Source organism: Rosa rugosa, chromosome 5 (assembly GCF_958449725.1).
Source record: "Rosa rugosa chromosome 5, drRosRugo1.1, whole genome shotgun sequence".
Lineage (NCBI taxonomy): Eukaryota > Viridiplantae > Streptophyta > Magnoliopsida > Rosales > Rosaceae > Rosa > Rosa rugosa.
The window spans coordinates 29,243,635-29,267,554 of record NC_084824.1 but is presented as its reverse complement, the minus strand read 5'-3'; the positions used below and the strand labels follow the sequence as shown (position 1 = coordinate 29,267,554).

At 38.1% G+C, this 23,920-nt stretch overlaps 2 protein-coding genes and 1 long non-coding RNA gene across 3 annotated transcripts; all 3 read right to left on the bottom strand.

The window, feature by feature from the left end:
* Nucleotides 1–2,482: 2,482 nt before the first annotated feature.
* LOC133708700 (uncharacterized) lies at nt 2,483–3,314 on the bottom strand. The gene is made up of 3 exons (XR_009846002.1): nt 3,215–3,314; nt 2,744–2,857; nt 2,483–2,516 (listed from the first exon to the last, which is right to left on the bottom strand). It is a non-coding gene; the product is annotated as an uncharacterized LOC133708700 (long non-coding RNA).
* A 2,512-nt stretch (nt 3,315–5,826) lies between these two features.
* LOC133711510 (uncharacterized) lies at nt 5,827–7,214 on the bottom strand. Its single transcript, XM_062137620.1, has one exon. The coding sequence runs from the start codon at nt 7,212–7,214 to the stop codon at nt 5,880–5,882; it is 1,335 nt and encodes a 444-aa protein (XP_061993604.1). The 3' UTR covers nt 5,827–5,879.
* Nucleotides 7,215–11,740: 4,526 nt separating this feature from the next.
* On the bottom strand, nt 11,741–21,147 carry LOC133712389 (mediator of RNA polymerase II transcription subunit 15a-like). The gene is made up of 12 exons (XM_062138496.1): nt 20,987–21,147; nt 19,812–19,929; nt 19,040–19,157; nt 18,752–18,869; nt 17,494–18,624; nt 16,781–16,848; nt 15,954–16,028; nt 14,739–15,860; nt 14,263–14,604; nt 13,666–13,863; nt 13,482–13,570; nt 11,741–12,187 (listed from the first exon to the last, which is right to left on the bottom strand). Exons 2-12 carry the CDS (start codon nt 19,874–19,876, stop codon nt 11,977–11,979), a joined length of 3,537 nt encoding a protein of 1,178 aa, XP_061994480.1. The 5' UTR covers nt 19,877–19,929; nt 20,987–21,147; the 3' UTR covers nt 11,741–11,976.
* Between the last annotated feature and the right edge of the window lie 2,773 nt (nt 21,148–23,920).

The window sequence follows — 23,920 nt, the reverse complement described above, 5'->3', positions numbered from 1 at the left end:
AGCTGAAGGCCGTGCACTGGTTCGGAGCGTGTGAGAGAGAGAGAGAGAGAGACAGAGACAGAGACAGAGAGAGAGAGAGAGGAGAGAAGGGCATGTGGTTGTAATTCATTAATTAGACTAAGGGTAAAATTGTTATTTCAATTCAAATTGGGTTAGTGGGAATAAAAATCTGTTGTTGGGGTAAGTGGGATAACTTTGGCTCATTTTGGAGCTTTTGGTCAAAGACCCTAAAAGAAAAACTATTTTTTTCCAAACTCTTGATTTTTTTTTTTTTTATCAAGTTCAAACCAAATCCTAAATTCATGGTCTGCTTTTCATCTTCTTTTTGTGTTCAAACCAAATTGTATATAGAACAGAAACTTGTTTCTAACATCTAAAGGTATCCATCCATGTGGCCAAGAACAGAACACTACACTTGACGTGTTCTAATATCAATTAATCATACAGGTAATGATAAACAAATCAACAAGGATGATAATAATTCAAAAAAGAATCATCAATCATGAACATATATAAAACTGTAGAGGCGGGGATTTACTGTTGTCAATAAAAAAAAAACTTTTACCTTTCAGGCATGTGTAACGTAGTTTGATATCGTTATACACCAAATATATAAAAAGCTAGCACTATGCCAAAAAAGTCTTCAGACGACAGACCATATCTGTAGTCTGATGAAGTAAAAATCTGTCGTCTAGGTGGCTGCCGTCTCTTAGCCACTCAGACGACAGATATTCTCCGTCGTTGATAATGCACTCAGACGACAGATTCAGTTTAAGGTACAGTCGTCTGAAGTACCTAATATTGAAGAATCGGGGTCTTTCTGTCGTCTGAAACACCATACCACTACATATTTATGTTGTTTCTGTCGTCTGATTTGAAGAACAATGACAGTTATATGTCGACTGATTTCGTATGTAACAACATTTATATCGTGAGTTATGTTGTTTGAGATTTCTTTGGACTACAGATAATTGTGATTCTTGTGGTTAGATTTGATTTCTAACTACAGTTTTAGTTTTTTTATGTTGTTTGAATGTCACTTGGAGTATAGTCTTACCCAAATTTCTGTTGTTTGAATTAGTATTCAATCTCATTTTTCTGTTGTTTGTTTGGACTTTAAACCATTGTTTTAGTTATGTTCTGTTGTTTGAGAATGATTAGAAATATACTTTTATGTTGTTTGAAGTAGGTAGAAACAACATATGAACCACCTACTTCTGTTGTCTGAGAGCTCTTTGAACTCCACTTTTCTGTTGTTTGAAGTAGGTAAAAACAACATATCAACCACCTAGTTCTGTTGTCTGAGAGCTCGTTGCACTCTACTTTTCTATTGTTTGAACGTGGTAGAAACAACAGATGATCATTTGTTTATGTTGTTTCTATTTTCTTGATACAACATAAATTGTGAAACCTGCATATATATGTTGCCTTTCAACCATTTCAACATCATTCATTTACAATCATCAAAACCATAAAATTGGACTAAAATCAGCATTCAAAATGATGCCTACGTTTCATTGCATCAACATCATCCAAAATACAATTCATAGTACGTTACAACCATTTCAATATCTGTTTTAAAGTAAAAAATCATGTCTGCAAATCCATTTCTCTGAGCTCTGCTTCCATGTCAATTAAGATAAAGTATTAAGCTTATCTCTTGTTCATAAAGACAACAGTTGAACTATTTAGACATTGTGGACAAGGCAAAACTTGAATCTTAGGAGATAAAAGATACTAGTTACGACTTTGACCACACTAGACTTTAACATGCTTCAAACCTTTATCTGCAGCGATCTTTCCTCCTATGTAGCCCTTACTCTACATAATACCTGCAACCAAAAGCAGAAGCAGAAGTGCTGCTGTTAATATTCCGATTGATGTTATGGCTTTCTTCTTTTTGCCATCATCTGAAGGAACTTCTAAGTCTGCGAAGACTTTAAAGTCATCTTCTAATGATCTTTTGATATATTTTTGAAAATTAAATTTGCTTCCAGGTGCTAAATGAACCTATAATAACAGACCAGACAATCACCTTGATAAAAATACCACATTACCTGCAAGGCTATATAATTACTCACTACCATCATTAACAATATGGAACACTATGTATAGAAATGAAACAAAAGAAATGCTAAAATAACTTCAACACTCGGAAGAAAATTAAAGCAAGCAATAAGTAATATTAGTTGGACAGAAACTAACATTAGTTCAGAACATGATTTACCTGCAAGGGTATCTAAAGAGAGATATAGTTAGTATTTGATGAAACCCAACAGGTACCTTTAGATTCAAGCTCATTGCCACTCAAGACTCAAAATTGAAACCAAAAAGAACCCAAATTATTTCTAAAAATTCAAAACCAAGTAGAAAAGAAAAGGCACACACAAATCTGAAACAACCTGATCAGTTTCTTCCCATCAAACACAGCATCAGGTCTCACAAAAAGGAGGTCTTTCCCATTTGGGACTTTCCACGGAGTAATGCAACCATCGAAAAGATACACATCTGCCTCACTGCAACCCAACAAATTCAATTACCATCAGAATAAAAATCTCAACTTTTCATTTCCATATGCAAGTTCAGCTACACATTCAGTAACCCATTAGAACAAAAATCTCAACTTTTCATTTCCATATGCAAATTTAGCTACAAATTCAATGACCCATTAGAATAAAAAAAAGTCAAAGTTTCATCAGCCTTATCTAAATTCATCTCAAACCCGCAAATCAGTACAACGTACCTGCCACAAAGACTTGCCACTTCCAGTAGCCATGACAATCAAACAGTCCCTTTCTGCTATAATTTTCTCAATCACTTTCTTTTGGTATGCCTTTTTCATTCCAACCTCCTCAAACTCCAATTCAAAACACAAACCGTAATATCAAAACCATCATACCGGCCTCACAAAAGCTTGAAACTTTTCATGATTATTGAATTGGGTATCCACAAATATTATCAATAGAAACTAAAACAGAACTAATTGATTTGTCTGAAATCCTTTCCAATTTCACAGAAGACAGAAACACATATATCTTAGCAGAAAAAGCCCTAACATCTCAAAACAAAAGAAAAATTGCAGAAAAAAGAGGAAAGAGGTAGCCAGGGCTTCGGCAAGTTATGTCATGAAACAAAACTAATAAATGATAATTGGTGAATCTTCACAATCCGAACAACTATCAAGACTAGATATTAAATCCCGTCGGAGACTTACCACTGAATCGAACGATATGCTGGTTGCTGGTTATAGCCTTGCTCGTTGTGTTCCGTGTTCGGGACTCGGGAGTGCTCCAAGTCTCCAACCCTGAGTTCGGTGGTGGCCGCTGGGGCTTGAAAGGATGGAGGCGGAGCTCGGAGACATGCAGGAGATGGGTTGTTGGTTACAGCCTTGCAGGTTGCTGCGTTCTGTGAAATGGACCGGAGATGGGTTAGATCAAAAATGGAGAGAGAGAGAGAGAAAGAAGAGAAAATTTCAGAAAACCCAAACATATATTTCATATACCCAAACATCCAATCAATAAACCCAAACATAGATTTCATATACCCAATGTCCCAATCAATAAGAAGAGAAAATTTTAGAAAACCCAATAGAAAAAACGAGGAACTGAATCTTAGGCATCAGATATAGAGTCATGGAGGTTGAAGATTGAGAGGGAGGAGCACTATTGGAGAGGAATCAGAGCCTTAGATTCTGAATAACCATAAACCATCCCAAATCGAAATGAACCATAAACCATCCCCAAATCCATAAACTAGAATAAAACCCAATTCTATTTCAATCACCCCATCTCTAAATCATTACCAATTCGATATCCCAAAGAAACCCTAAAACCCCAAATCAATATCCCAAGGAAGCACTAAAATCCAACACAAATCAAGGTCGAAACCCTAAGACGAAGAATAAGACTTACCGTGAAATCGAAGAACACCATCAACAGTGTCTTCTTGACCTAGATCGGGGAGAGGTTGATGAGACTCTTCTGTGTAGAAAACCTAGATCAGGGAGAGAATAACCATAATTGGGAAAGGGAAAGAATGTCTCTGATTAGGGGAGAAGAACCAAAAGGGGAGCTGAAGTTGCTCGGGGTCTATCTCAGGGAGAAGGAAAGAAGGTTTCTGTTTTTTTGACTGAGTGTTGAGAAAACTCGGGGTATAGGCATTTAGTTCACATTAAGTTTTAGTTCAACCAAAAATATTTTTTTGTCCAGATAAGGATAAATAATTTTTCCATTTACTCAGACAACAGAATCTGTTGTCTGAATTTTCTAAATTATAACAAACTTGAAAAAGTTGAATTGGTGTTGATTTTGATACCATTTAGACGACATAAATAGTTAAATCTGTTGTCTGAAGACGTTCAAAAAAATCAGACAACAGAAAAAACGTCTTCTGTCGTCTGAGGGGTATGGTATAAAGCATTTTTTGACATAGTGTTGTAGTTTGGCTGTATCATATAGACCTCCTTAACAGATTTGGATACTTACCCAGATTGCAAAAGTCATGAAATTTTCAGAAAAACATTGAACTACAACAATTCATTAGAATCAAAACAAGTTTTTAACAAACTTTCAAATGTCTTTGATAGCGAGAAGGGAAGGGATGAAGTTTTTGTAGCGAGTCTGCAGTGCTACTCGATCCAGCGACTACTAGTTTAGAACTACTACTTGATGCGATGAATGATGTAGAATTAGAAGGTGGAGGACTTAGTACGTTTTTTGAATAGACTGTGAGTTTGGTTCAGATTTTTAGAACAAGGGTACTTTGGAGAATATTAGGGAGGTGTGGTAAAGAAATTAAGTGTCTAAATATTAATTTTAGAGATATGAATAGAAGCACTCAAATAACAATTCGACATTTTCACTTTTTCCTTCTCTTAGTTTAAAAAATATGGATAATATTTTCTCGCAATAAACTGCGAAATACTCTTTCAAATTTGATAAATACAATACCAATCCTTACTTGTAAAATGGCATTCGTGCTTTTGATTTACAATACGTAGGGAAAAATCTGTAAATACTTTGGTGACATTAGGAGTTGTTTTTCGATCAGCCAATTCCAAGTAAAGAGAAAGATGAGCATCCATTCTGACATTAATTCCCTTGGGACAGATTCCTATAGTCTTGCCATCACAGCACAAAAACAATAAGATTGCTTATTTTCAAAACAAAACTTTGACGAGTTAATTACGAAACAGACAGAACGATAGCTATAAGAAAAGCGATTAGATATTATTTTATTATTATTATTTTATAAATTAAGCAACAAGGGATATAAAATTAAATCCCTTAAACAAAGGCACTGATAGCAAGAGATACCATTTTTGACCTTCCCTCGTACTGAATGGTTCTGAGTTGTACGACTGAGCATCTAACTTCGAAAAATTTTCAACCTTCCAAACATGCCTGTACGTACGAGGATACTTAATCCTTGATACAAAGACAGCACCAAATTAAGAACATAAGGTCCAGGAAACGACGAAACGTTGTTGTTCCTCCCCTGATATTCTTGTAATATAACCACAATACTAACAGATTATTTGATTCAGCATTGAAATATAGGCCAAGCACTACAACAGCAACACTAAAAAAGACACTAGCAGCTAGTAGATATACTGAGCAGTGTAAACGAAAATTTTCAAAATTTCCAATTGAGAATGCATCAATTTCATTATATTGTTTAAGCAAATTAAGCAGATGGATACTGAACACCAAGCCACCGCATCATATAAAACAGAAAAAAATGGAAGCACACTGCGATAATACCCAAAAGTATTTAAACAGAGAAGGTTGTTATAATAGATAGAGTAGGCATCATAAGAGGGGGGGGTTGGTTTGTGTTCAGATTTTAGTAATCCATGGATTCTGCTAATTCCATGGATTTTAGTAATCCATGGATTTTAGCTGACTTTCAATTGCCTCAGGCACACCACCGGCGGCGGTCTCCGACGCGACGTTTCCAGCAGCAGAAGCAGCGGCGTTCTTGTGTTTGATCTCGAACATGCGCTGGCAGACCTCTTGGATGTAGATCTTACGGATCTTATCCCTGGCGGCGAAGAAGGCCTCTCGCTCGATGAAGGGAGCCAGGGCTTTGGCCTCGTCGGTGGAGAAGGTGCCGTAGTGCCTCCAGGGAGAGGAGGGACTGCTGAGGTTCTTGATAATAATGCCCACGAAGGGCTTGCGCACGCCAACGTCCGGCAACAACATGGCGCCCTTTCCAGCAGCAGAAGTGTCGGTGTTCTTAGCCTTGAGGAACTCCAGCACGCGATTGCTGATCTCGTCGGAGTAGATCGCTCCGATAAACGATCTGGAGACGGCGAAGGCGTCTTCCTCGAAGAGGCGAGCCTTGACTTCGGCCTCGACTTCGGCCTCGTCGTAAGTGGTGAGGAAATTGAACAGAAGGTCCACGGCGGTGTTGCGGAAGACCATGGTCGGCAAGAATAGGCTGTGGATGATAGAGTCGGAGCTCGGCTTCCGATCCTGTGAATCCTGGACTTCCATGGTTGAGCTTGAATTTCTATGAGAAAATGTTGGAGGATTCAGATGTGAGAGAGAAATGTTTGTTGTTGCTTCACGATCTTTCTTCTTATGACCGTGAAGAAAGACCGTGGATTCTGCTAATTCCATGGATTTTACCTGACTTTCAATTGCCTCAGGCACACCACCGGCGGCGGTCTCCGACGCGACATTTCCAGCAGCAGAAGCAGCGGCGTTCTTGTGTTTGATCTCCACCATGCGCTTGCAGACCTCATGGATGTAGATCTGACGGATCTTGATCATGGCGGCGACGAAGGCCTCTTGCTCGATGAGAGGAGCCAGAGCTTTGGCCTCGTCGGTGGGGAAGGTGCCGAAGTCTCTAAAGGGAGAGAAGGGACTGCTGAGGTCCTTGATAATATGGTCCAAGATGGGCTTGAGCCTGCCAACGTCCGGCAACAACAGGGCGCGGTTTCCAGCAGCAGAAGAGCCGGTATTCTTAGCCTTGAGGACCTCCACTATGCGCTCGCTGATCTCCTCGGAGTAGATCGTTCCGATAATCATACTGGTGGCGGCGAAGGCGTCTTTCTCGAGGAGGCGAGCCTCGACTTCGGCCTCGTCGCAAGTGGTGAGGCAATTGAACAGAAGGTTCAGGGCGGTGTTGCAGGTGCACATGGTCGGCATGAATAGGCGGTAGATGGAGTCGGAGCTCGGCTTCCGATCCTGTGACTCCTGGACTTCCATGGTTGAGCTTGAATTTCAATGAGAAAATGTTGGAGGATTCAGATGTGAGAGAGGAATCCAGTGTGTGTTGTTGCTTCACCGTCTTTCATCTTATTTTATCTTCAACCTTCAAAATTAGGGTTTTTTTTTCCTTTTAGAGTTTTGTTCATGTTAAGCCCTTCTTTTTCTATTATTTCTTTTTAAGCCCCGGCCTTGAACATAAAGCCCAAATTTAATGATCAAACTGCCCTGGTCATGATCAGCACCTGCCAGAACCTCTGACTTCAGAGCTGATCGCCGGTTCATCAAGCTCCCCCTCATCCCTCCACGTGGCTATGCGAACTCCATCTTGAAGAACTCGGGCGGCGGAGCCGAATTAGAACGAGTTGCTTCATGCAAATTGATCTGTTCTAGAACTATTCATCCAGTTCAGTACTCACTGGCAGAGATAGAGAGATAGGTATGTTGTGGTGGAGGAGTACAGATGACGGCTGAGAAGAGATTGGGGGAGCTACTGATCGTTGATCTCGTCGTCCACGCTCTCATTCACATGGTCATGCTCGTATTCTCAAAATGGTGGAGGCTGAGAATCGAAGAGAGTGGAACAATGAGGGTAGTTTAGAGTGGTTAAATGGTAGACGCAAAAGATTGGTCTTAAATTCTTAATTGCATAATCGGTTTTATGGTGGGATGATGAATGAAAAGTAAAAATATAAATTAGGTTTTCATCCATTAAACAAATTGTAATACCCCGAAAAATCCAAATTAAATTCCGTGGATTTTTAGAATTGATTTCACGATAGTGGGAGCGAGTACGAGGCTCGGAGAAGTTGTGGAATTAGTTCGAACGATTAATTTTCGAAAACGAACGTTATTTAGGGGCTCGCGAAAGTTGACTTTTTATACGTTCAAAATTTGGGAAACCTTCCTTCATGAAAGTTGTAGAGCTCGTCGACACGATCGCGTGCATATGAGGAACGCAAAAATCGAAGTTCGTATGAATTAGTTATGATTTTTTGAAAATGTTTCTAAAGCTTCCATTTTCGGAAATTTCCGAAAATATTTTCAGAATTTCCAAAAATGGAAGCTCGGAGCTGCAGCCCCTTCCCCGACCGGAAATCGCCTTCGATTTTCTTCCGGCTATTTCTTCCTCCTCCGGCCACCGATCCTCACCAAACTTCTTCCATTGGCTTCGTATGGTCCTTACTCACCTGTCTGTGGCAGCCTTGCAGGACAGCACGGCCCCTAGCGGCGGCGGCGGCCCGGTTTCGATTTAAGCTCGATTTTGGTCAACGCCGGTTTTCTCCTAGCTCCGGCCACCAAAACTTCCGATCCTTGGCTCCATGAACTCCCCTCAACCTGCTGATCATCATACTAGGAGGATTGCACCTAGAGTGACCGGTTTCACGTTCGTCGGAGCTCGGTAAGTTTTCAATCCGAAACGAAAATCTTTCGATCGGTATATCTCGAGCTGTAGTGCATCTTTTTGATTGATTCGTTTTCCAGTGGGTTCCCCTTGATGTTATTAACAACTCTCTAGAAGGCATCGAGGCCTGAAATTGAAGTTTTTACGTCGAAAATCGAGCTCGCCGGTTTCTGGAAATTCTCGCCGGTTTCTGGAACATTCCGGCCACCTTACTGTTCAAGGTAATTTTCGACCCCTTCCGGTCATTTGCAGACTTCGTGCTAGTTATGAAAGTTGTTCAGCTTGATGAGAGGAAGAGGAGCAGCCAGGCCCCGCCACCATTGGCGGTGGTCGGCGGCGGCTCTGCCCTTTTTCCGGCGACCTTTTCCGGCCCCCTCCGGGGGTCAAAAATGTGATTTCTTTACAGTTTTAGATTCTACGCATCGATACGGTCGTCTGGATATATTATAATATCATTTTGGAGAAAGTTGATGCATGCTAGGGTTTCGGTTTTTAAGCATTACTTTCGGTTTACGATCTGCGAAGATCTGACCGTCGGTTTTACTTCAAATTTAGATATGTTGATCGTATGACTGTCCCGATGACTTTGTGTGGTCACGGGCGAAGATCCGACCGTTGGATCTTCGTATAATTGTGAATTAGGGTTTTGGAAGGCGATTCGTGAGAATCCGACCGTCTGATTTTCATATAAATTTGTGGAGATGTTTGTAAGGACGATTCAGGAAGATCTGACCGTTGGATCTTCATGATAATTTTTGGAGGATGATCCAATAGACGATCCGTGAGGATCAGACCGTTGGATTATCATTTAATTTCAATCCGACCGTTGGATTGCCGTTTGAGTATGTTTTTGAGTTATTGGCTAAGTTAAGGTCATGTTTGATTAGGTGATTGACGGTCTTCCTTGGGTGAGCAGTTTTGGTGTGTATTGGGTTGAATTGAAGACGCAGCGGGAATATCGAGGTGAGTAAACCTCACTGTGCTCATTTGGTTCATATTACGAACCGAATAAATTTAATTACTTTATTTGTCACAATTGTGTGAAAATATTTGTGGAATAAATATTTGTTTTAAAATCATATGGACTTTATCAACTACGGTCCATAGGTAAGTAAAACGATTTTAATTATACAAAATGAATTTCTTGGTTTTATTGCATGTGAACTATAGTTGGTATTAGTGATTATTCCTGAGCGGATAATTACATATATATATATTTACGTGATTATATGTGGAATGGTGTGACATTGAAGAGTGTTGAATTGTGGTGATTTAATTATTATGGTTTGAGATGTGACATACCATATTTATTTGTGATGATCATAATTGGTGAGTTCATGTTGATATTCATGGTTGACATTGTGGGATGTCTAGAGTTGGAGAATGTAGGGTTATTAAGTTACCCAGTGAATCGTTCTGAAGGCTGTGGGCCCAAAGTTCGAGGGTTATTAAGTACATCGTTATCAGTTGAACCTAGGCCAAGGTGACAAGTGACGATGTAGTTAGAGCTCTAACGTGTTGTCGGGGTAGACAAAAGTGGTGATATAGGTGGTGGAAGGTTGTAGGACCAGTGTGGTGTATTGTGATTTGAGAATTGTGGAAATGGGTTTCTTGTGGATTTCTGTGAGTTCTTGATGTTTTCTTGCAGATGTTGTGATTGTTGGTTGTTTTACTCAAGTTAAAAGAAGTAAAATTTAATAAAATTAACCTTCCTTTCTTGTTTACTCATACGAGCTTTAAAGATTTCTTTAAAGCTTACCGGGTTTTGTGTTGTTGCCAATTCCCGGTGCACTATTAAATTCAAATGGTGTAGCGGGAAATCCTACAGGTCAGGAAGATCAAGGCGGAGATCGTGCGGGTTAGAGTTTTTGTTTCAGTTTACAGCTTTGTAAATTGTGAGATGTATTATTGAGAGGTGTGAAGTGTGGTTGTTGTGAGAAAAAAATTCAGGACGTTTATTTTATTAAGTTGTATAATTCATGTTTCGGATTTTAATTGTATTTAAAATTCGGGGCGTGACACAAATAATACTAACTAAAAGTCATTGCATAGCAATACAATCACGATTGAAGCTTCAACATCCCCCAACAACTAAGAAATTAGTTGCTCATTGTTTGAATGAAAACACAAAGAGTTTCATAGAAGAAAAAGAAATCAGAAAAATCTTAAAATCAAGTTTGGGATTCATCGGAATCAATTGCTTGTCCACGTTAACTTGTCAAATGAAAATACGCCACGTCATCATCAATATCTATGAGAATATCTTCTTTAATTGTTGCATAATCTCCATGAATTGGGCTCCTCGATTCATCAAGGTCCCTTGCTCGGGCCAGGATTTCTAGCTTTACCTTATTTACGCATTTTTTCCCTTTATTATCTTCTTTTCATATATTTGCTCCAAAATACCTAATAAACACAAAAGTAAACAAATCAAGAGAAAATAGAGAAAATTAACAAAGATTAATATAGGGACTAACCATATAAATGTCGCATAAAATGCTCATATCAGAGACTTGGGGTACTTGTTCTTACCATGTACATATGATACAAAAACTCCGAAGCAAACGTTCAGAGGACTAACTGGAGTCGAGAATAGCATGCCGGAATAGATCACCGACGGCGCGCCAGACACATCGGATCCTCCCTCATAGATTGGCCTAACAGGGGTACAAACTACCTTTCTATATATGGGGAAGCAACCCTTCCCACATCGGAAACCACAGAACACGACTCCCAATGATTGCTATATAAAGACTCACATACCTCCAAATCAGGTAAGTGATAGGAGCATAAAATGCAACGATTATAATATGTAATCTTTTATATTTTACTTGGCTATTTCCTTTAAAAATTATGTTTTAACTTTGTTATCTTTTTAGGTACTTTGTGAAGCAATTCAAGAGAAATAGGAACTTAAATGGAGCAATGAAGGCATTAACCACACAAATTAAAGATGCTAACACACAAATTAAAGTGATGAAATGGCTTGAAAATGCTACAAGGGAGTGATTAGAAATGAGGTACATTGTAGTTTGCAGTTCAAGGGAATGATGAGTAGGTGACTAACACTCTTTGGCAGATCTGTCGTATTTCCACCGGATTGGCTTCAAAAAATAAAATCCCAGACCTCAATATACCGTATTTGGTCCCAAGTCATTTTCATTGTTATCAGTAACTTTTTTTTTTCCAGATTGGAACAAACTAATATAACTAATTCCTATCAAACCATGCAACTGATGAGGTTTAATGTTTTATAAGATCATCACTGAGGTTTTAAACAATCAGCTTACATGAGCCTGTATGATGCAATCTCAATTCTCAACTTTGACAAGATAATAATTCTCAAGAGAAAATGATTCAAGCAGCTGCAGCACTGAGGCAGTCTTCCCAGGTGCCATACTTAGAACTGAAGCTTCCTCCTCCATTCTGCTCTGCATATTCAGAGATCACCGCACGGGCACATACGTCCCATGTCCTTGCTATCTCCCCAAGTGACAAGGGTTCCGTCAGGTTCCGGAGAGAGAAATTGAGCTTCGACTTTACCTTTGCTAAAAGATCCTGATCATCACTGCCAGAGCAACAGAGGCGGACAAGTGAAGTTGACTATAAACAAAAGTCCAACTATACTAGTAAATGAACCATCATATGCATGGAAAAGGAAGACCAAGAACTAAATGATATCATCATCCAGTGATTCATAAATCAAGTTCTCAAATTCATTTGATAAGAGTAAATAAACCTAATAAATGAGTGGGAATAGAGTTATATTTATTTACTTTTAATCAAGCAATACGCCTATTCGGCATGCAGAGAGATTAAATAGTGGACAAACGATATAGATTTCAATCAGTATAGTAATTTAAGAATCATAGTCAGCAACAAGGTAACATGTCAAGTTATTTCAGAAAACTGAAACTTCAAATATAAGGTTCACGAGGTGGTACAACTCACGACATGTGAATTATTCAAGTGGCATAAAACTATATGCAACATATTATCTTAAAAGTTATTTCAATAACCAGTTATATATATCCGATCAGGATATAGGACATTCAACAGCTATTACATATAAGGGTATATGCTTGTGAATAGCACTAGAAGTCCAGACACGCAACAGATGAATTTGCCTAAAGTAATCAAGGAAACACACACACACACACAGATCACTAACTGCATGCCATGTTTCTTTCAGAGCCTTAAAAATCAATCATCATCCCCCTCATTTTGTTGAACATGTGAACCAAGATTAAACCTTATTCCACCCAATATATAGAAACCCAGAGCAATCAGCAAAGTTGTAATCAACAAGAGGTACACACTGTAAAGAAAGATAACCATTACAAGTTTGTGACAATAACCCAATGACTCTCGGCCTCAAATTTAGCAGAAAAACTTCCATATTTTACAGGTTTATTTGACTCTTGTCTATCTGACTAATGGTAAATGTAACTACTTTACATGAGTTGACGTCCATATGAATAACATCAAAATTACAAACAACTATTCCAAATTAAGAACTTGGATGATGACAATTCAGCCTTGGCTATAAAATCACACAGATATTTTAAAATTTGGTATTAACTTATGACATAGTATTGAGAATATTTTAAGAATCATGATTGATTGAGATTCGGTAAAGCCGATAGTTACCCAAAATGAAAACAATAAATAAACAGAAATTATATTACTCATAATTCTAAACAACAAGAAAAGCCATCGTATTTAGGTGCAAGACTTCTGTTTAACATTCTAATAAGGGAAAATATATGTAACCAGTAGATGAGATTTGCTGCAGGTTGTAAGTAGGGTTATGTCTATAATAAACAGCCAGCATAAGAGAGAGAAAAAGGCACATTTCTCACCTGACTTCCACTTTCAACTTGTCCATAAATATAGGAGAGCACAAAGGATAATTTGCAGGAACAAGCAATCGCAGAGGCTGGATTGCAAGCTGCATAGCCAAGAAACACAAGTCAGTACAGGATTAATAAACTCACAAGTGCGGTTTCTGAATCAGACTTCAACTAATATATAAGACATATATACCATTGGAGCTGGAACACATTCAGACTTCAGATTAGGAGCAACGGCTACAGCGATGAAGGAACACCTAACAATGGTTCCTTCACCATCGAGAATTGGAGCTGAGGCTACTGATGGAATAGTCTCTCCATCTCTAATATCTAAAACAGTGTCTATTAGTTGTTGGTTGATAGCGGTAATTTCTTCTAAGAGATGATTCACCTGGAACATGTAAATTATAAATTGTAACCATAAAAATCAGGACAAGATGCAAAGTTTGACTTGCCCCAATACAACCCACAGGAGTTTACATAAAGGGATGAACAAAAGATTTACCAAAAAATGATAGCACAGCATAACTCAAAGACGATATCAATAATTAACTTTCTATGTCTAATTACAAATAGTACAAGTTTCAACCAAAAAGTATCTGGTGATATGCTGAGAACCATCACAAAATAGATGTATATCGCATATATTATGCCCATAATGATGAAAACCGATACATAATTTACAGATTTTATTGAAAAATTCTGACATTCACTTCAAGGATCACAGCACAATGATATACTGTTATCAACTTTGACAGATTACGAAGTCCTATCAAAGCACGGCTCATACCTCAAGCCTACGCCGTTTGCTATAAGATATTGCAGGTGAGTCCAAGTCAAAATTTTCCATATCACTTAGCTGTGACAAGCTATCATTTATACTGCTATTTTCTGAAGCTCCATAGCTAATTGGCATACTTCTGTGACGCTTCATTATCCTTGTTCCAACAGTTGTTTCCTGCCAGGCGAAGTATCTCTCCTGCAAATGAAAATTGGTCATGTCTGCCAAATCACCAATCGCAGCTCTAGATCTCTGAACATTATCTGGTCCAGACATTCTATCAGTCATACACACTACTGAACCAATGTCTGAAGCAAAAGAACTTAGTGCTGTACACGACGCCGAGTTAACCTGAAATGGGACAAGGAAAATACTATTTCATCTTATATATCCCAATACTCATGTTATGCAGAACATCCAATACTTTCTAAATAACCAAAGAAGAAGTTGCATCAGTAATTCAATACTTCAAAGTTCAAACTAACCATTTTAATCAATCTCTGAATAGGCTGCTCAGGCAGCTCAGCAGCATTCAACCCATCAAAAGAACAATGAATGGCTCCTGGTGCACCCTGTGCTTGTTGACCTCCAATATTTACTGCATTTGAAACCAATGAAGTTTCAGACATAGGTTTCTCAGAATCCCCTGGTATATGTGTTGAAGCAAAGGGAGCCAAAGAAATTCCCGCCTCGGGTGAACTTCTGGAAATGACAGGAGATTTAAGTTTCATAGGAGGCATTGGAAGATTCTTCTTTTCACTCACAGAAGAATGTTGAGGAACTTGTTGAGAGGAAGGTTTAAGACTTTTGGGCAAAGAATTTGGAGTTAAATCCCTAGACTGCAACTCTGGTGACCGGTGATGCTGCTGCAGTATTTGCTGCTTTGGTTGTACTAATTGCTGCTGTGACTTTTGCCTTTGAAGTTCTTGTTTTGGGGTTTTAGTATCTGGCTGTTCATTAGTCCACTTCAAGTGCATGTCTTGATGTGTACTGAAGCTTGACTCAAGAGCATTCACACGCGACTCTAGTCTAAGCGCAGGATTTCGTGACAACATATCATTTGGTAGTTGGGGGCTGCTTTTAGGAAGTTTAAAGGACTCCGAGGGAACCTGGTTTACTAACTTCAAAGAATTTGCTTGTTCTGAATCTTGCTCAGTCAAATTCCGTCGCAAATGCACCGTGTCATGTTGCAGGATTGGAGGCTCAGATAGAGAATCAGAACCATTCACCACATTTGTCACATTGCTGTGCTGCATACTTGTATCAAAACACTGTATGTTCACCGACTGCGATTGCAGCTTCTTTTCGTCTTGGCATGTTTGACCTTGAGGAGCCTGAGAATGAAGTTGCACTGATTGAGGCATAGAGTGCACATTGGAAGGTTCTCCATGCTGGAGCAAGGTAGCAGGCTTTCGCTGCTCAAATATTTGAAGGAAAGAAACAATTTTTTCCTCCAATAACCCCAGCTTTTCCTTGCAAGCAGGTGTAATTTTGCTTTTGGGCACATTTAGATTCATAATGTAAAATTTGACAGTGTAATGCATGTGCTTTATTGCTTTAAGTTTCTTGATATTCTGTCTTTCTGGGTGTTGAGGCATAGAATGGAGCTGCAGAATAGAAATTAGATGTGTATAAATTAAACATAAGAACAAATCATTAGATCTCATTTTGGCTGATTTTGAGCAAGCGGCTATAACTACCTTTTGGAAATGAGATGCTATCTTTTGATCGACCCGTGTCAGTTCTGCTAAATATTTGCTTTTTAAAATTTCAACCTGCATAAGAAAATTTTAGAAATAAGCAGTCAGTGTTTGACTTCTTCAGATGCATTGTATGCACCGACCAGGATTGTACTCTGTACACAATCCCACATTGGGTTAGGATGCAAATTTCAGCAATATTTTCAACATTTTCTTTTCTTTCTTTTGTTTCATGAAGACCATATTTTTCTTTTAAAAATAAAAATAAAAAAAATAAAATAAAAAACAAAGTTATATGATGAGCAAAAGCCGAAGACTAAGTTTCGGGCCCTTTGGTCCAAATATGAAGTCTCCACAGTAGTCTATGAGTCCAAGTCAATAAACATATAAATCAAAAGTGATTCTAGCAGTTAGCTTTGAGTTTTGATAAGAGCGTTTAACTGAGATTTGTTCAATTAAGAATATTCAAGTGTCAGGATATGTACTATGTCTTTAAGTACACTCCAAGGTTCTCTTGTTATTTAATGAAGCTTTTGGTACTTCAAAAGTCTAGGGGAGATGTAAAGCCTGTAAAGAAGGTCATCTCTTATCAGCCAAAATGAGATTGAAATGAATAAAAATTGAGTTTTCTTAAAGGCCTGGGTTCTCCCTTTAACCTCCCTTTATTCTCTATTCTCCTAAGTTCTTTAAACTAGAGCAGCTATAAACCTTGCTTCACTGATCAAATGCTACAGCACAGGTAAACAGTTGGTAAATGAATGGAACCGGATAAATGAATATAATAAGTAAAAGCAATCAAATATGAGAGAGAGAGAGAGAGAGATTACCTTCTCATAGAGCTCCTCTTGCAAGTTATCTACATTTGAAATCCTTTGCCCAAATGTGGAAGCTGGTCCTATTAAACAAGCATACAAAATATGTAAAGCACAAGTCAACTGAAAGTAGATCTACCATTCTTTGTGATTAATAAATTCTGTTTCTCAGAAAATAAAAGACCAATAATAGAATAGAAATTGCAGCTGGACAGCTGCAAGTCTGCAACTACTTCCACTTCTCACTACTTCTATTACTTCACAACTATTATCAGTCCTTCCACAGCAAGGATGTCATTGCCATTTCTACCACTACTATCACCAAAGCCACAGAACCATCATCAAGCACAGCTATGACCACTATTGCTGTCACCACCGAGGCATTGCCACTGTGACTATCATGTAACCACTACTGTTGGTGTATTCGATAACCATCGATAACAGTACCCATCACCGTACAATCACTACAAATGACAGTGTCTCGTCCCACCAGAATACTACCACCAACATAGTTGATACCTTGCCATTACCATTCCTGTAGTATCTTTGATTTATTAATTAACTAAATTTACACTAGTTACACTGTTAAGTTATTAGTTATGTGAAATGTTGCAAAAAAACATAGGAGCCATTACAAAGTTGAAAAAAAAAAAAGTTTAAAAAGTTATAAATTATCTTATAAAAAAAAACTACTTTTTTGCTGAGTTATAGTTGATCGTTTTATTTACCTGCTATTTGCATACTCCCGGAACATGGCAGATTTTGCATCTTCTTTGGCTGTGATTGAGAGTTCAGTTGCCTTTCAAGATTCTGTGGTTGTGATTTTTGCACTTCATTTGGCAATAGAGCTGAAGCAGTCTGTCTGGTTTCCCCCTGCATTTTAACCTCGCATTGATGCTTGCCTGACCTACCACCTTCAGGCAATTGTGAGCTCCCATGTCGTACAGAGATATTGTTTCTTTGGGCCTCATGGTTTGCACTAGAACGAATTATACTTTGCCCCTTAAACTCCTGTAGTAAATTATTGTGCTGCAATGGCAACCTATGATGTTGCTGCTGCAAGTCACGCAGACCATTTGGTTGCTCGCTTAACTGATTCTGTTGTGGATTAGTAGGAGTCAACGTACTCCTAATCACATGTAGTTGCTTCTGTGATTGCATTAATACGTGCTCCGGAGTTGATGATACTTTCTGATGAATATCAGGAGTGGATTGTGGATTTGTTTGCCCAAAGGCTGTCTGATGATGATTCTTAATAACAGATTGTGATGTCTGTTTAAAAGAAGAAATCTGATCCTGCTGGCGATCAGAGAGTGGAGAAACATGCAACTCAGAATGTCGTAGAAGAGGAGCTTGGATGACCGATTGTTGAGGAGTATGTTTCAAGAGTTTTTGCTGGTGGTGCTGCTGCTGATGTACTTTCTGTTGCTGAGTTATGCATGATGGGGCATCATGTTCCTGCTTGACCTGCTTATAAAGATTTGGATTTAGTTGCTTATGGTTCTGCTGAGGATCAATGTATTCCTGCTTGACCTGCCTACAATGATGTGGATTTGGAGGAGTGTCAGTGCGGGATGAATGTTGTTTCACTTGCTCCTGCTTGAAATTATTGGCAGATTCATTAAAAGGTATCCCTTTCCCTGATGAACTTCCTACTGACTTCAGCGAATAAGGATTCTGACTTGGCGGGAGAACCTGAGCTGAAGCACTGACAGTGGTCCGTGCAGGTGCCAAGTTAGCAGAAACTCCAGCACATGCAATATTATTTTGAACGTCAGGCAATGAATGCTGTTCAGGAACTTCACATTCTTGAGACTGATCAGTGGATTGAACAGCAATTGACTGGCCTTGATTAGCAACTATACATAGCGCATTTCAAAAATCAATTTTAGAAGCTACAACTTAAAAAAAACAAATATATAAAAAATAAAAAATGAAAATTAGAAAAACTGAATAAACTAATTTTTTTTTAATAACTGTGATTACCTAGATTTGAGGGTTTTAGACCAACGCAGGGAGGGTTTGGTGATGATTTAGGAACGACATTTGGATGTGATCCCTCTGCTGCCATCAACTTTACTGTTACCTTCCTCATATATTCTTTCTAAAATAAACAATCAAAAAGATGTATTAAAACAGAGATACAGACATACTTATTGTTTCAAACAAGCATAGGAAATTAATGAACTGCAACTATTTATTTCCTAAAAATTTGGCAGTTAAAGAATTATCGATAAATGTCTCAGACGAAAAACATTTCATAACTTAAAATACCTGGTCACTGGAGTCCATATAAACCTTTTCCTCGAATTTCACCGCAATACTCTGTATCTTCTTCAGTTGGGATAAAGGATCTTCAGAAGGTGGGGTACGTTTCCGTAGGATATCTATACTGCAGGAGAAATTGTTATAGAGTCAGTAAGTTACCGGCCATGAGAAGTTTAGAATGTAAATTTTTGTAAACAAGCTAGATTACTCCATTAGTCAAACTACAGTATCATCATATATTAAACTCTGTAGTGATCTTTATCAAATATAGCATTCACACTTACCATACCCTAAACTAGCTAAGCTTACAAAATTCCAACCAGTCTCATTCAGTCGATGAGCTGGCATTGGTAGTAGTGATGCTCACCCAAGCTCAACTCAAGTAGAATCATCATGAAGCATAGCATGTCAAAGTTGAGTTTTATTTTTTTTGGATGAAGTTCTATGAGAGAAAATGAGAAAATTATGTAAGGAATTATACTATCTAAAATCTATATGACAAGACAACATCTAAGAAGAAATTGAAACTAGGGCCATCCCCATGTACATGGGGTAACGTGGATTTACTAGGCCAGCACATTTTTGCATTCCACATCACAATGGCACATCCATTGGCTAAAGTAGGAACCTCCTTTTGTTGGAGGTGGGGGAGATTGTCAATGGAATGCATGCACCGGGAAGATCTAGAGTAAAGGCGTAGCTAGAAGTCCGAAAGTAACTTCAGCTAGAGCTTAAAGGATGCTCTGTATCATTAAATGGATAATGCTATGCAACTTACAGCTTTCTCACAACTTTTCCTCGCAAATCTGTGGAAAGTTGAGTTCTCCAGTCACTGGTTTCCATTTTGATTTCAGCTTGAGAATGCCTTTAGTAACCACTGCAGCAGTACTTATCAACTGTTGTGAACAAAAGGACACAATGTGAGGCCTAGAGCATTACAAAGAACATGACAAACAATCAGATTGAAAAGACCAATAGGGTGAAAACAATCCATATGCAAACACTAAAGATCACAGAATTATCCTTCCTAATCCTCTCCCAGATGATAAACTATATTCATTTTATCAGTGCAAATATTTTCATCTTTGATACAGACAATTTTGGTCCTTTTCTATTGCAGGTACATAAAACCAAAGGAAATTCAGATAAAGTGTCTCGTAAAGATCATTCTCGGCAGTTACCAAAGACAAGGACCTCATTTACCTTCTTCATGAGAACAATACTGAAACAACAAAACATGTTTTCAAATCATAGAGTAGTCTTTCGTTTTAAAAAAAAGGTGCAAGACATATGCATGTTTGACTAAAGGGCCAGTTCCTCTGCGTATCTTTTCCATGTTAATAGTCTATTTATGTCACAAACATCATTCCAGGCATCCAAAACCTTGGTCACCAAAACATCCTAGCTTGTTGACATATGTTTGACATATGTTTGACATATGTTTCACCACCTCTACTTGACCCTCCGCTATTAAATTATATTGCATTACGGCAGATGTGAAAATTAGTTAACTTGAGGCTAAACTGGGCTCAAACAAGTTAGTGGAGGATACATACAGCACACAAATGATTTAATTCATGACTGCTTTCACTATGAAACAAAAAAATATAAATTCCAAGACCAAGAACAGAAATCTTACTTTCATTTTTTTTAAGAGAAACGAAACTCATTACCTTAAAAAAGCTACAACTATAGAATGAGCAATTCACCTAGAAAACTAATAAAGAAAAAGAAATTACAAGACCAAACACAACAAATTAACTCCAAAAACAACACAAATCCACATCAATCATGGCAAAACAAAAGCATCATTAACAACAACAAAGGCAAAATCAACCCCGAAAACTTGACACCAGCTCAAAATCAACCCGATTAGAAAAAAAAAAAAAAGAAAGGGAAAGAACACCAACATTAACAATCAGAATCAAAATCAAGAAAGAGGGATTTGGGTACCTTTTGGCAGAGTCGGAGAATGATTGAGGCCGAGAGACCTAATCGAGTATGGTCGAATTCTTGGTGAGGAGGACGATTTTCAGGGGGCGCAGGTAGGGTTTTAAAGAGGGTTTTGGAGTTGAGAGAGCTCAGGCTCAGGTTTATAAAGCGAGAATCGGCGCCAACTGAGAATACTAAACTACAAAGTTCAAATATGGAAAGGAAATTTGCCCTCTTTTTTTGTCATCTTTCCTAAACTTTTAGTTCCATTTCTGTCCCTATGGTATTGACATGGAAATGGATAGGAAAACCAAAATCCATTGTAAGTTTCCAATCTCACCCTTCAAATTACTCTTATTGCTTTTTTTATATTTATGCATTCAAGATATTTTAGTTCTTTTGTGTGGATGAATTACGATTTATCACATTATGCAACCAAGTTAAGATTCAAAATATTATCTATCTCTATATTCAACAGAAAATTAATTTATGGTTCCAGACTATGATACACGTGGTGGTCTGAATTAATGTCATTCGTCCGTATGACGTATATTCCTAATTCGTTCCCTTCATTTTTTTTTTTTCACCCCTGCAATGGTCCCCACCAAATTCAAGTGATATTATTGATTTGGACCACCACATAGTAATATCACGTAGTAGTTCGAGACCACAAAATAATTCCTAATTCGTTCCCTTAATTTAATTTTTTTTCACCCCTACAATAATCCCCACTAAATTCGAGTGATATTATTGACCCATACCATCACATGGTAATGTCACGTGGTAGTCCGAGACCATATGATCAACCAATTTAGAGTCAATTGAATTGTAATTAGCTAGCATAAAAATTCAATGTATTCAACTTAATTAAAACAAGTGTATATAATTAATGTATGATGAATGATTTTTTAAATAAAGCGTCTCCTGGACTTTTCATTAATAATAAAGGTAAAAGCCACCAGCATCAACGTGGCCTCTGTTGCGGGCAAATTCTAGGACTTGGACACAAAGCTCTTCGACAATACTGGCAAGATTAGGGTGAGAGTTTCTCATGATATCTCTAAGCCCTTTTTCCTGAAAAAAAAAAAACCCTAAAGTTGGCCCCCAATGTGGTGGAAGAAATTTCGTTCTTCTTTGAGAACCTAGTTGGTAAATGCAAGATCTGTAATTTGATTTACCATGAGGATGGAACGTTCAAGTTGGCAAATCTACCGGAACAGCAGCAACCTGCAAATCTATTGAATGAAAGGTATCAATCGGATTGGACTGCGCAGTCCATTTCATAATTTTGAAAATGTCTTCAACAATGGAGCTTTTCATTTCAAAGGAGTGCAGACTCCAATTCTACCCTCCATTGCTCGGAACTTGTTTGGCACAAACACCACCAAACAGCGCAAGCCAGTTCTCATTCGAAATGTACAAGAACCGGTTTCAAGCGACACTTATCAAGCCTTAGCATTGATTCCAGTTGAGGAGAAACCACTGGAACCACTAAAACGGAGCCGCCCTCCTTCACCTAAGAAGTTAAAAATTTTGCTGGAAGATTGCACTGCCAATGCAGCACCAATGAAAAAGGTAAAAGTTTATGCTCTTCCTTTTACTGCCAAGTCGCTTGGTTTGGTTTGGTGCCAGCGGAGGTTATGATGCCCAAAGATGGAGGGAAAGCTGCAAAGACTGATAGTAAGAAGAAGAGGGGTCGTCCCCTGGGATTGAAGAACAAAAACCCTCCTAAGATAAAGAAGGTACCAGCTGAGGAAGTGCTAAGTGTCCTTTGCCCGGAAAAACCTCCTAGCCCTAGTGTTAAGGGCAAGGAGAAAATTTAATTTTTGACTTTATTTTAGCCTATCAACTTGTCATAGGTTACATAGTTTCTAGGCTTTCTGAATAAGTGAGCATGGGTACCGTCAAATGATTGGACCTAATATATGTATCGTTGTGGTTTTTCAAATCACAAACTCTTTATCTACCCTAAGATGGTAGAGGGAAGATATGTAATGGCTCTTTCTGGCTTGAATATTAATATATCGACATGATATTATTTAAAAAAAAAAAAAAATAAAGGTAAGGCCAGAATGACCATTACATATCCTTCCGTCCGCTACCATCTACAGATAGACAAGAAGTTGTGATGTAGAAGCACCACGATGCATGATACATAGGCTAGAACCATTCATTCGACAAGTCATGCTCACTTATTAAAAGTAAGCCTATTCAAGCAATGAAGTAACAATAAAAATGCATTGATAATATATATAACATAAAATTATATCTTTTCCATGCCCTTAGGCCTCGTTTGGTTCACGGAATTGATGGCTTGGGAAATGAAATGTTCACCCTCCAATGTTCCCCACCAAATTCGAGTGATATTATTGACCAAAACCACCACATGGTAATGTTACGTGGCAATCCGAGAACATAAAATAATTCCTAATTCTTTCCCTTAATTAAAATTTTTTTTCACCTCTGCAATGGTTTCCACTAAATTCGAGTGATATTATTAACCTGGACCACCACATGGTAATGTCACGTGGTAGTCCGAGACCATAAAATAATTACTCATATTCAACCAATTAAGAGTCAATTGAATTGTAATTAGCTAGCATAAAAATTCAATGTATTCAACTTAATTAAAACAACTGCATATAATTAATTTATAATGAATGATTTTTGAAATAAAGCGTCTTCAAGACTTTTCATTAATAATAAAGGTAAGGGGAGAATGATCATTACATATCCTTCTGCTACCATCTACAGATAGACAAAAAGTTGTGATGTAGAAGCACCACGGTAATACATAGGCTAGGACCATTCATTCGATAACTTATGCTCACTTATTGAAAGTAAGCCTATTCAAGCTATGAAATAACATAGTAAATAGGCATTGATACATAAACGTACATAAAATTAAATCTTTTCCTTTCCCTTAGAGCTAGGGCAAGGAGGTTTTCCAGAATA

Bases quoted from the DNA above. Each gene is read 5' to 3' on its own strand.
- LOC133712389 (XM_062138496.1), bottom strand. From the start codon at position 19,876: ATGGAAACCAGTGACTGGAGAACTCAACTTTCCACAGATTTGCGAGGA. The intron at 18,625-18,751 runs GTAATCACAGTT...CGCTATGTATAG, and splicing joins TCTAAAACCCTCAAATCTAG to TTGCTAATCAAGGCCAGTCA. The intron at 16,029-16,780 runs GTAATCTCTCTC...TTTCTTATGCAG, and splicing joins AAGAGGAGCTCTATGAGAAG to GTTGAAATTTTAAAAAGCAA.
- LOC133711510 (XM_062137620.1), bottom strand. From the start codon at position 7,214: ATGGAAGTCCAGGAGTCACAGGATCGGAAGCCGAGCTCCGACTCCATC.